Source organism: Lynx canadensis, chromosome C1, assembly GCF_007474595.2.
Source record: "Lynx canadensis isolate LIC74 chromosome C1, mLynCan4.pri.v2, whole genome shotgun sequence".
NCBI lineage: Eukaryota > Metazoa > Chordata > Mammalia > Carnivora > Felidae > Lynx > Lynx canadensis.
In genome coordinates, this window is record NC_044310.1 from 37,067,686 (window position 1) to 37,080,294 (window position 12,609).

Here is a 12,609-nt window from a genome sequence, read left to right on the forward strand (position 1 = left end):
TAAACATTAAAAAATTTTTAAAAATATGTATGTATTTAAAAAATTTTAAAATATGTATTTTAAAAATAAAGTATGTATCAACAGTTACTGAGCATCTTCCGATTAACACTTTGAGGAATGTAGTTATAAATAAGGCATAGGGCTTGCCATAGCAAAACTTTAGGGGCGCCTGGGTGGCTCAATTGGTTGAGCATCTGATTCTTGGTTTTGATTCAGGTCATGATCTCAGGGTCGTGGGACTGAGCCCCTTGTCAGGCTCGGTGCTGAGTGTGGCACCTGCTTGAAATTCTTTGTCCTTCCCCTGTGCACGTGTGCACAGTCTCTCTCTCTAATTAAAAAAAGAATTATAATCTGGTGACAGAGCTGTACACTCACTGCATTAAACACTGTGTTAAAAAGGGAACTTAAGAGAGAACTACTACACTTTCCTGTGCACTGATAGCTGTGATGGGAGAGCTTGGAGATATTAACTGAGGTGCCTCCTCCTACTGAGTCAGTTGTAATCATTGGGTGACAGCTGCCTGCTCCAATAGAACACAGACACAATTTTGAGTACTGAGTTTCAAAAGCCAAAATTAGAGTTTAAAATAAAATTTGGAAGACTATATGCATCAGATTTTTTTGCATCCTAGATAAAGTCTCAATAGGATGAGTTCAGGGAAGAGAAAAGCCAGAAGGAAGCTAAAAGAGCATAGACATTGATGGAATCCCTAGAAAGTGTCCTACATCCTGTCTCTCTGGTCAGGGAGCACAAAGAAGCCCCCAGGTAGGAGGTGTGACAGCAGAAGAGACCTTTGCCTAAACCCTGGTGGTCTGGAGAAGCAAACACAGAGTTCTTTCTGCACCAAGGTGCTGCAGTGAAACAATCCGAATGTCTGCATGGTGTGTTTAAGCAGTAGGGTCTGCACTCAGTCCCATAAAGTTCTCCCCCTACACCCAAGAATGACATGGAGAATATTATTGTATCCCCTGTGCCTCAGGGGAGCACAGACATGACAGAGAACCAACGACCTGACTAGAGTAAGGAGGTCACAGCAGAAGCCTGCACAAACCTACTGCCAAAGACCAGACGCAAATGAAAACATCTCAGCAGATGGCAGCTTGGATGGATGATAATCATGTCACCCCAGGACACTACTACTGGCACAGCATTAATTCCTCCAAATTGCATATAACCTCAGAGGAAAGAAGACAAACAGAACTTGAATTACTGAAATTTGGTTTCTATAACCAATTGGGTGGTCAAATTAGAAATTAAGTTCAATTACTTTTAAAAAGAAAAAAGTTAACATTTTTTGAACACCTGAGTTTGTGGCAAGGAATTAATATTTGCTACATATTTACTTGTGGTAACACAAACATGTAAACACACATAAAATTTCTGACATTCAGCAATAAAATCCATTTCTGAGCTTTTGTAGGACCCAAGGCAAAAAGAAAAAACTTTATGTTGTATAACTATAACATCAGTTCTTTAGGTGAGATGAACATTTTCCTAAAATCTAAAAATGATCATTCCTAAAGCTCTGATCAGAGTTGAAAACTGGCAAAATTTTCAAAAACAATGTTAAAGAAATTGGGGCACTGGGGTGGCTCAGTCTGTTAAGTGTCCGACTTCAGCTCCAGTCACGATCTCATGGTTTGTGAATTTGAGCCCCGCATGGGGCTCTGCTCCGACAGCTCAGACCCTGAAGCCTGCTTCAGATTCTGTCTCCCCTTCTCTGTGTCCCTCCCCCACTTATGCTCTCAATCTCTCTTTCAAAAGTAAGTAAATAACTTTAAGGAAAAAATGAAGAAAAAAAAAGAAATTATAAGTGTCTCCTAAATTTGGCTTTTTCTTCCATAAATAATCCATAAAATCTTGAATAAAGACTTCAAAAGACAGTGATGGTATTCCTGAAAACCTGTAGGAACATAGGTTTCCGGTGATCTAACCTATTCCCAGGATAAGTTAAAATGCCCAAAGACGGAGAGAGCACACCTCGGGTATCTGTCTAATCTTCAAAACCTGTAACTATGTTTACCGCACTTGGGAAAAGGAAGTTTGCAGATGTGATTAAGTTAAGATCTTGAGATATGGAGATTATCCTAGATTACCCAGGTAGGCTCAATGTAATCACAAGGGCCCTTATACAATGGAGGCAAATGGGTCAGAGTCAGAGAAGAAGATGTGAGGATAAAAGAAGTCAGACAGAGATCTGAAGATGCTATACTGCTAACTTTGAAGACAGAGTAAGAGGCCACCAGACAAGTGATGCACATGGCCTCTAGAAGGTGGAAAAGGGAATAAGATGGATTCTCTACTAAAGCTTCCAGAAGGAATGCAGCCCTCTCACCACTTTGACTTTAGCCTCAAAGACCATTTCAGACTTCTGACCTTCCAAACTGGAAAATAATAAATTTCTTACAGCAGCAACCAGAAACTAATACAGATTCAGTCATAATTCCCATTTTACAGATGGAATAATGATGTATAGAACCAGGACTTGAATGCAGATGTCTTATACCATAAACTGAGCTCACAACTATTATGTTGTGACCTCTATAAATAATTGGTATAGTTGGCATTTATTTTAAAATCATATCATAGTTAATTTCCACCTACAGAATCAAGTGATAAATGAATCCTATAAAAAAAATCAAGCCATTTTCTCAATCACCGCAATAACCTATAATGAACCTTACACCTCCTGTTTTGCATGCAAGATACTAAACAGTATTATAAAGGGACCCAAAGACAGGTTAAGGTTATATTCAAAACGTTGAGAAAAGGACAAATTAACCACTAGGGCAAGTTAAAATAACATTTGTAGGAGTATCTGGCTGGCTCAGTCAGTAGAGCATGTGACTCCAGTAATATGGAGAACATTCAACACTTCATCACTGGACTATAAATCTCACAAGGGAAGAAATCATGTCTGTATCTGTTTTTAATACCACCATATCTCTAGTCTTTAGCACATTACCTGGCATACAGGAGAATACATAAGAAAGCTGGGATAGGGATATGAAGGGTTAATTTTATGTGTCAACTTGGCTAGGCCACAATAACCAGATATTTGGTCAATCGTTATTATAGATGTTTGTGTGAAGTTACTTTTAGACGAGATTAACATTAAAGTCAGTAGACTCCAAGTAAAGCAAATGATCCTCCAAAATGTAGACAGGCCTCATCCAGTCAGCTGATGGCTTTAATAGAACAAAGAACGACCCCCTGCAAGAAGAGGGAATTCTGCTGGCAGATTTGGACTCTAAATGCAACTCTTCTCAGCCTCCACAACTGCAGGAACCAATTCCATAAAACAAAGCTTTCTCTCTCTCTCTCCCTCCCTCTCTCCCTCCCTCTCTCCCTCCCTCTCTCCCTCTCTCTCTCTCTCTCTCTCTCTCCATCCTGTTGGTTTTGTTTTTCTGGAGAACCCTAATACAATGGAGTATCTTTTTTTTTTACCGGGACAAGTATACACTGACCCAAAAAATCACAGCCAGTATTCACTTAATAGTCCCCAAGAGCATTTTCTTTTTTAGGTAGAGAAGTTTTTTTACCACAGTTTCTCGGATAGACCCAAGTTTAAAACTACAAGTCAGAGAAGAACAAACAGAAGGCAAACTAAACAAAAACAGGAGCTTCTTCCTAAGCAAGATAATTTCTTGACACTTCCTGCCCCTATGTAATAAAGCAACTCAAATGACAACTACATTAAAGTTGTCACTTCATCCGAGTATGAAGTAATGCATGGACATCTTATGATATAAGATAATACAATCAGTTTCATCAGATTAGGGAGTTACTTTCATTACTCATTAAAGCTAATGAATATAATAAAAAAAAGTACACATGAAAATAGTGTCTTTTACCTTTTAATTGAAAGATTCTTGGAAACTTTGTTGAAAAACTCTGTTTCTGCATTTTGGCTTTCAGCAGTCAGTTCAAAATGGATTGACTTTTTATCAGAAGGTTCAACATTCTGAAATAAAGAAGGGCATACTTGGAGAGCTGACTTAAATAGAAACAACAGAGAATTCTATTTAGATGAAAAGTAGCTCTGAGGGGCACCTGGGTGGCTGTCGGCTAAGCCTCTGACTTGATTTCAGCTCAGGTCATGGTTCGTGGGTTCAAGCCCTGAGTCAGGCTCTGTGCTGATGGCACAGAGACTGCTTGGGATTCTCTCTCTCTCTCTCTCTCTCTCTCTCTCTCTCTCTCTGCCCCTCCCCCACTCCTACTCTTATGCTCACTCGCTCTCTCAAAATGAATGAATGAATGAATGAAAAGTAGCTCTGAAACAACGGGAAGTAGGAGACTTATTTCTATTACTGTAACCTTTTTAAAAAAATTGTTTTTAAAATTGAGATATAACAGACACGTCACATTAGTTTCAGGCATACAACATAATGATTTGATATTTGTATATACTGCAAAATGCTCACAATAAGTCTAGTTAACATCCATTACCGTACAAAGTTATAATTCTTTTTCCTTGTGCTGAGAACTTTCTTTTTTTTAAGTGTTTATTTTTGAGAGAGAGAGAAAGAGAGTGTGTGCAAGGGGCAGAGAGGGAGACAAAGGATCTGAAGCAGGCTCTGTGCTGACAGCACAGAGTCTAGTGCAGGGTTCAAACTCACAAACTGTGAGATCATGACCTGAGCCAAAGTCGGACGCTTAACCAACTGAGCCACCCAGGTGTCCCGCTTTTGCTGAGAACTTTTAAGATCTACTGTCTTAGCAACTCTCAAATATATATTATTAAATATAGTCAACATGCTGTATGTTAGATCCTCATGTCTTATTTTAGAACTGAAAGTTTGTACCTTTTTTTTAAAATTTTTTTTTAACGTTTTTTTAATTTATTTTTGAGACAGAGAGAGAGACAGAGCATGAACAGGGGAGGGCAGAGAGAGAGGGAGACATAGAATCTGAAACAGGCTCCAGGCTCTGAGCAGTCAGCACAGAGCCCGACGCGGGACTCGAACTCACGGACTGTGAGATCATGACCTGAGCCAAAGCCGGATGCTTAACTGACAAGCCACCCAGGCACCCTGAAAGTTTGTACCTTTTGACTTCCTTCACCCATTATGCCCACCCCAAACCACACTGCAACAATATGTTTTCTGTATCTATGAGTACAGTTTGATCATTTTTTTTCACTTAGCATAATACCATGTTGTCACAAATGACAGTATTTCTTTTTTATGGCTGAATAACATTCCACCGTGTGTGTGTGTGTGTGTGTGTGTGTGTGTGTGTGTGTGTGTGTGTGCATACACACATTTTCTTTATCCATTCATCCATCAATGGATACGATACTTAGATTGCTTCCATGTCTTGGCTACTATAAAATAGTATTGCACTGAATATGGGGGTGCAAATACCTTTTCAAGTTTGTGTTTTCATTTCCTTTGGATAAATATCCAGAAGTGTAATTCCTTAAACATGTTAGTTCTATTTTTATGTAACCTTTTTAAATTGTCCATTTCCCTGCTACATAAATGAAAGCGAGAACTTAATTACCTGTATTATGTAACTTACTCAATAATCAGGGACTCAGTGAAAATAATAACTGAACTGAGGATATAACATAAAGAATGAGTAAATGATATATGTGTCTAAAATGGAAGTAAATTATTAGACCTCACTTAAAATAATTATATTTATAATTAAAATACAAAAACTTGATTCATGAACTGATAGCCTATAAATGAAATTAAAGAAGGCACAAAGGGTGCCTGGGTGACTCAGTCAGTTAAGCATCTGACTCTTGATTTTGGCTCAGGTCATGATCTCATGGTTCGTGGGTTCTGCACTGACAGCAGAGAGCCTGCTTGGATTCTCTGTCTCCTCCTCTCTAACCCTCCCTCTCTCAAAAATAAATAAATAAACAGTTAAAAAAAAAATAAGGCACAAAATAATATCAGAGCGAAAACACATGATTATTTAAATATATTCAATATTTTTGTAATAAAATACAGAATTAAAAAAAAAAGTTTTATTTAAGTAATCTCTACATCCAACATGGGGCTTGAACTCACAACCCCAAGATCAAGAGTTGCATGCTCTTCTGACTAAGCCAGACAGGTGCTCCCAGAATTTTTTTTATTATTAGTTTGACCTAGGACGATCAATCATTTTACTGAAAAGTGGTCTTTGAATGTTTTTACATCATGACACTTATGGTTTCAAAGATCTACTTTTTCTGTGACCATCACCTAGATGTATTTTTATGTGTTTTATGAGCTATAGCAACAATCTATTCTGATTCCTAGGATTATATATAAACACTGACTTTCTTGAATTTTAGAGACAGAGAGAGGAAGACAGAAAGCGACAGCACACAAGTCAGGGAGAGGGGCAGAGGGAGGGGGAGAGAGAATCTTAAGCAGGCTCCATAATCCGTGCAGAGCCCAGTGTGGGGGTCAATCCCATGACCCTGGGATCATGACCTGAGCTGAAACCAAGAGTTGGATGCTCAAATGACTGAGCTACTCAGGTACCCCTAAACACTGACTTTCAAATGTGAGAAACCATTTGTTATATCTACACATTTAAAAAATAACAGGGCACACAAAATGCAAAGATCACAAACTAACTCTCAATATCATAAAATGATATATAAATTTCTTGATACTCTTCAAAGGTTTCAGAAAAAATTGGGTAAGTTATTCTGCGGAAAAGCTCTGATCCTGTATTACAGTTTGGTTCTGGAGACATGGTCTAAAATTTATAAAACGATATTAACCATAAATGAAGTTAATATTTAATAAGAATAATTATAAACAAAGCCTAATAGTCTGAGTTACTATTTATTTTAAAGGGTAAAAATCATTGGGTTTAAACTGCCAACAGGCAACCCTAACTAGTGATTACATGTTAGGAATCAGGGGCACCTGGGTGGCTCAGTTGGTTAAGTGTCCGACTCTTGGTTTCAGTTCAGGTCATGATCTCACGGTTCGTGCGATTGAGCCCCGCGTCAGGCTCCGCATTTACAGCACAGAGCCTGCTTGGGATTCTCTCTCTCTCTGCCCTTCCCCCGCTTGCTGTTTCTCACTGTCTCAAAAAAAAAAAAAAAAAAAAGTGCTAGGTAATCAAATCACTTACTTTGAAAAGATGTAATGTTTCCTTGCTGGTTAGTAGCTGGAACTGAAGGTCAGATGACCTGCCATCACAGGGGAGGCATTCATAAAACTCAGGATCCTTATGTGTCACAGAATAGAGAACTATAATGAAATTTCCAGATTCTGAAAAAACCCTGGACAAAAAAATGCCATTAAATTAAAATTTACTGAGGATAATGAAAGTACACTTTTAAGAACTCCTACAAGAGCCTCTCAACCTAATTAATAAACTACTTAAACAGTCCAATTTTGGGAAGAAAACTGGGGAGCAAATTTATGCTTACTTTTTTAGTGTTACTGATTTTTAATTTTTAAAATACACTTTATTATAAAGTACATATTCCTTGTAAAAACTTTAAGCAAAATAGGGATATATAAAATAGAAAACCAATTCACTTTATGGTTTAATGTATATAATTTTCTCCCAGGCATGCAAAAACATCTTATACAATCTAACAAAAATAGACCATACCATACATACTACAGTTGACCCTTGAACATAGGTTTGAACTGCACAGACCCACTTAAATATGAATTTTTGCCAATATAGCACAGTACTATAAATGTATTTACTCTTATGATTTTCTTAAGAACTTTCCTCCAGATTGCTGTATTGAAAAATACTTGTAATACTGTCAGAACACGTAAAGTATATAATACATAGAACACAAAAAAATATGTGATAACTAACTAGGTTATCTATAAAGCTTCTGGTCAACGGTGAGCTAGCTATTAGTATAAGTTTCTGGGGAATCAAGTTTTATGCAGTTTTTTGTTGTTGTTGTTTTTAAGTAGGCTTCACACCCAGCGCAGAGCCCAATGCAGGGCTTGAACTCACGACCCTGAGATCAAGACCTAAGCTGAGATCAAAAGTCAGAGGCTTAACCGACTAAGCCACCTAGGTGCCCCCAGTTTTGTTTTTTTGTTTTTTGTTTTCTTTTTTTAAATAAACTCTACACCTAATGTGGGGCTTGAACTTATGACCCAGAAATCAAGAGTCACATGCTCTACTGACTGAGCCAGCCAGGCGCCCCTATATGCAGATCTTTGAACCTGCATTGTTCAAAGGTCAATTGTATTCGCAATTGCTATTTTTAAAACTTTTTTTTTAGTGTTTATTTATTTTTGAGAGACAGAGCACAAGTGGGGGAGGGACAGAGAGAGAGGCACAGAACCTGAAGCAGGCTCCAGGCTCTGAGCTGTTAGCACAGAACCTGACAGAGTGCTCGAACCTGTGAACCACGAGATCGTGACCTGAGCCGAAGTCAGTCACTTAACAGACTGAGCCACCCAGGCACCCCTGCAATTGCTATTTTTTTATTTGACTATCTTGGATTTCTTCCCATGTCACTATTCTATATTATACCTCAGACCTCTTTATTCTTTTTTAGTGACTAGCCAGTATTACAATTTATAGTTGTATCATTTTTAACTTCTAAGTGGGTATTTTAATTATTTAAACATTTCATGATTATAAACACTTGACAAAAACCTTCATTTTATTATTCACTCTATGACTCAACAAAAATATTTATGAAGTCATCATGAATCCTTAAAACCAGTGCAGATATCCCCTCTTTTCAAAAGTTCACATTAGGCCACTTCACTTTTATAGGAGACAACATTAGGAGAACCTGTTTTTACTAACCAAAAGAAATCTGAAGATTTTTGCTTTTACAATACAAAGGCAAAACCGAAAATAACGTGCAGCATCTGTTTTGCATGAGCCATTACAGAGACAGCACACACTGCATGAGAGGGGCCCCACCAGGCTCCTTCCCCAGGAACCACACTCAGTAGCTCAGTATCGAGCAGTCATAGCTTTGAACTCTATCTGTGAGTATTGTGTTTTATCTCAATTTATTTTGTGCATCCATTAGCAAGACATGACCTAAGGTGTCAGAAAAGCCAGAGAGGTTATTTATTTTCTAGGTCTGGGAACGCTCAAAAATTTTCCCATATATATTAATGGTAATCTTTGCTTTACATCATTTCAACTTAAGCAAGGTTTCATAGAACGCTCTGATCTTTCAAATGGTGGGGGGTGGGAGGGCGGGAATGGGATGACAGCCTATAGTTAAAAATACTTTTAGAAAATAATAAACGAATAAAAACACTTTTAAGTAGTTGTCTCTCCTTGGTAAAACACTGAATGAAAAATAAGTGGGGATACATTACACCCTTAATTTAAAAACAAGAAGTGAGTGCTGTAGAGGCAGAATGTGTATTCTGCTCAATTCCTCTCTCTTGGGTCCGACAAGACCACTGTTCAGAATGTTGTAAAGTACCAACCTAAGCTATGCTAAGCAGTGCTAACTCTTCTTTGGTTCAAAGGGCTGGCAGAAATTAAGGAGTTCAGGTATCAAAGAAATTGCCTGGGGCGCCTGGGTGGTTCAGATGGTTAAGCACCTGACTCTTGGACCCTTGATTTCAGCTCAGGTCATGATCTCATGATTTGGGAGTTCAAGCCCCGTGTTGGGCTTTGCGCCGTGTCAGCTTGGAGCCTGCTTGGAATTCTCTCTCCCTCTCTCTCTACCCCTACCCCACTCATGCTCTCTCTCTTTCTGTCTCAAAATAAAGAAATAAAATATTTTTTAAAGTATATTATAGCTACTCAAGGTAGACACAAACCGACCTGGAAATTTTTAATAGACGAGAAAGCTAAGAGGCAAATGTGGTATCACATACAAAATAAAAAATTAAATGAGGAATTGAGGGGCGCCTGGGTGGCTCAGTTGGTTGAGTGTCTGACCATGATCTCATGGTTTGTGAGTTCGAGCCCTATATTGGGCTTGGTGCTCTCAGCGAGGAGCCTGCTTTGGATCCTCTGTCCCCCTCTCTCTTTCTGCCCCTCCCCAACTTGCACTCTCTCAAAAATAAATAAAAAAAACATTAAATTAAATGAGGAGTTGAGGTTAGAAAATTTCTTTGTTAGTTCCAATGCTTGTGCTTCAGCTCCAGAAGAAAACTAAACATTTCATCTCAAATATTTCTTAGGGTACTAGTAGTAGCACTGTGTAATTTAATAAAACACAATAAGGCAACACACTCAAACTCATTTTCAATCATTTCATTGAAAACTGATCTCTTTATTTTTAAAATAAGATGCTAGAAGAGAGGATTTCTAGGGTTTTTTCCCCACACCTAAAAAATGTATCGTCTATGTTACAGTCCTGTGGTTAGACAAGTGAATTCCTTCACATTTCTAAGTATCCTGCAACCTCACCTTTTTTGGTCTGGTTTTATTCCCATTTGATGTAAGATTTGTTTTTTTTTAGTGCGCTTTCTTAGTCTTACAGTTTTTAAGTATTATAAAAGTCTTCTGGTATGTAAACGTTATAAAAGTATTAAGGCACTGCATGAATTTTAAATGAGACCAGTAAAATATGAACAGGGGAGAAGGTCAAAATAAAATAACTACAAAATAAAATATCACTTGCCTTTCTTGAATAGAAGAACTGAACATGTATCGTAAGCAGCAAGCCCACACCTGAGGACTATAAATATGTATAATTCCAGACAGCCAACTAAAAGAAAAAATAGAAATTAAAAGCTTAGTAACTTCCAAATTAACACTTAGTGTGCTTTAGATTACCTTCTTCTCAAGGTAATAATATGGCAGAAATTCTTGGTATTCAGCAGCAATACATTTAATGGCTCATAAATATGAAATCTATAAACACTAGATCTCACTAATAATTAAAAGGAATACAGAGATATAGATATAGGTGTAGGTATAGATACAGACGTAGACATAGATATACACATAGACAAAGAGAGTTTCCTCTCTGCCCTCTTCTCCCTGAGAGGACAAGAAAATAGTGGGAGACAAAATGGTTAACAATAGAAAGTAGGAATCAATTAGAATCAATTAGCCTGGACTAGAAAGAATGGGCTGAATTAGGGGAGAATGAAGTGAGCAGGAGAATATAGTTAGCAAACTATAGGTATTGAGAGGATTAAATGCTGTAACATATATAAATTGCCCAATATACCCAAGGCTCTTACTAGGCATTCACTTGGTATCAATAATCCATAGCAAACACTGTACATTTCGTAGTCTACAGAACATTTGTGCCTTCTCATTTTTTAACTGTGCACATACCAACAATCCTCCCTTCTATTATCCAAACTCTTCAAGGTCCAGCTCAAATTTGCCTTCTTTAAGAAAATGTCCCTGGGGGCGCCTGGGTGGCGCAGTCGGTTAAGCGTCTGACTTCAGCCAGGTCACGATCTCGCGGTCCGGGAGTTCGAGCCCCGCGTCAGGCTCTGGGCTGATGGCTCAGAGCCTGGAGCCTGTTTCCAATTCTGTGTCTCCCTCTCTCTCTGCCCCTCCCCCGTTCATGCTCTGTCTCTCTCTGTCCCAAAAATAAATAAACGTTGAAAAAAAAAAAAAAAAAAGAAAATGTCCCTGTCATCTCTCTAATAAATACTAATAACACGCACTGTCTAGATTGCTCATTTCATAATAAATCATATACTTCCTTATTATTTTTCTATTTCTACTTGTATATTTTATTGCCCTTTATTATAAAATTCCTTGGAGAGCTTTAAATCCCAACATAGTACTAATAGTACTATGCATAGGGTAAGCACTCAATAAATACTCAAAGAACATACATTTCTGACTGAATAATCTGTCTAAATGTTATTAACCACAAACTCTAAAGAAAACGCCATTCGTACTAAAGGGAATTTCTGCAAAAACTGCCTGGCAGTGAATTTTAAAGTGTTATTCTGAGCCCTGGGTTCTTTAAGGTGCCTTGAATGAAAGGGGGTAGTAATGAAGATTAAAGAAGCAGGGTTCGAAGGCTTCAACTTCAACCAGAAGAATTTGACTTTATGTGCTTTATTTATTGGAGTTCTTCCTAAGATTGGGCAAAATATGGTTTTAACTGATTCTGCTATGAAAATAAGAAAACTTAAGAATCATTGGTCTCTGTGGCTTTATAAGGTGACTTAAGTATTAAGTTTATATTCATAGTACAACAGATGAACATGCTTATCATATACATTTGAATACATATGTGGCTAAAAAGGCTGTCATAATAATACAACACTTACATTCCCACTAATGGTAGAGAGCAAATCTTGGGATCTGATTCCAGCAAAAGTAATAATTTGCGTGTTTCATCCATGGTAAGATATCTAAACAGAAGAAATTCATGTAAAAACAATTAAGAGTTTGTACTTTCTACCTAAAAGAGATAACCTAAATACTTGAAGAAGCATATTTTAGGCAGAGAAGATGATTCAAATGAATGTCCCTCCCACCCCACACAGAAAATAGTTCAAAATGTAGAAAAAAGAATTCAGTAATAGAGATGAAAGAGATTTAACATCTTAAATTTCTATTCAAATGGTCATTGAAGATCACACATTTTTTTAAAAAATTGTGCTCTAAAAGTGTCCGCTCTCTTTAAAAAATTGTGCTCTAAAAGTGTCCGCTTATTTTAATTGGGAGTAGTAAAATCAAGGCTGACAATTTCAGATTCAAAGAGG

At 37.6% G+C, this 12,609-nt stretch overlaps 1 protein-coding gene across 1 annotated transcript in view; it reads right to left on the reverse strand.

Annotated features, from left to right (window-relative positions):
* The window catches only part of STIL (STIL centriolar assembly protein), a 65,272-nt gene that overhangs the window by 38,189 nt on the left and 14,474 nt on the right, over positions 1-12,609 (reverse strand). Inside the window, exons 7-10 of the mRNA XM_030327177.1 lie at positions 12,172-12,255; positions 10,548-10,634; positions 7,091-7,241; positions 3,856-3,965 (exon numbers count right to left, since the gene is read on the reverse strand). Of these exons, the coding sequence (XP_030183037.1) occupies positions 3,856-3,965; positions 7,091-7,241; positions 10,548-10,634; positions 12,172-12,255 (432 nt within the window). The remainder of the gene's footprint in view (positions 1-3,855; positions 3,966-7,090; positions 7,242-10,547; positions 10,635-12,171; positions 12,256-12,609) is intronic.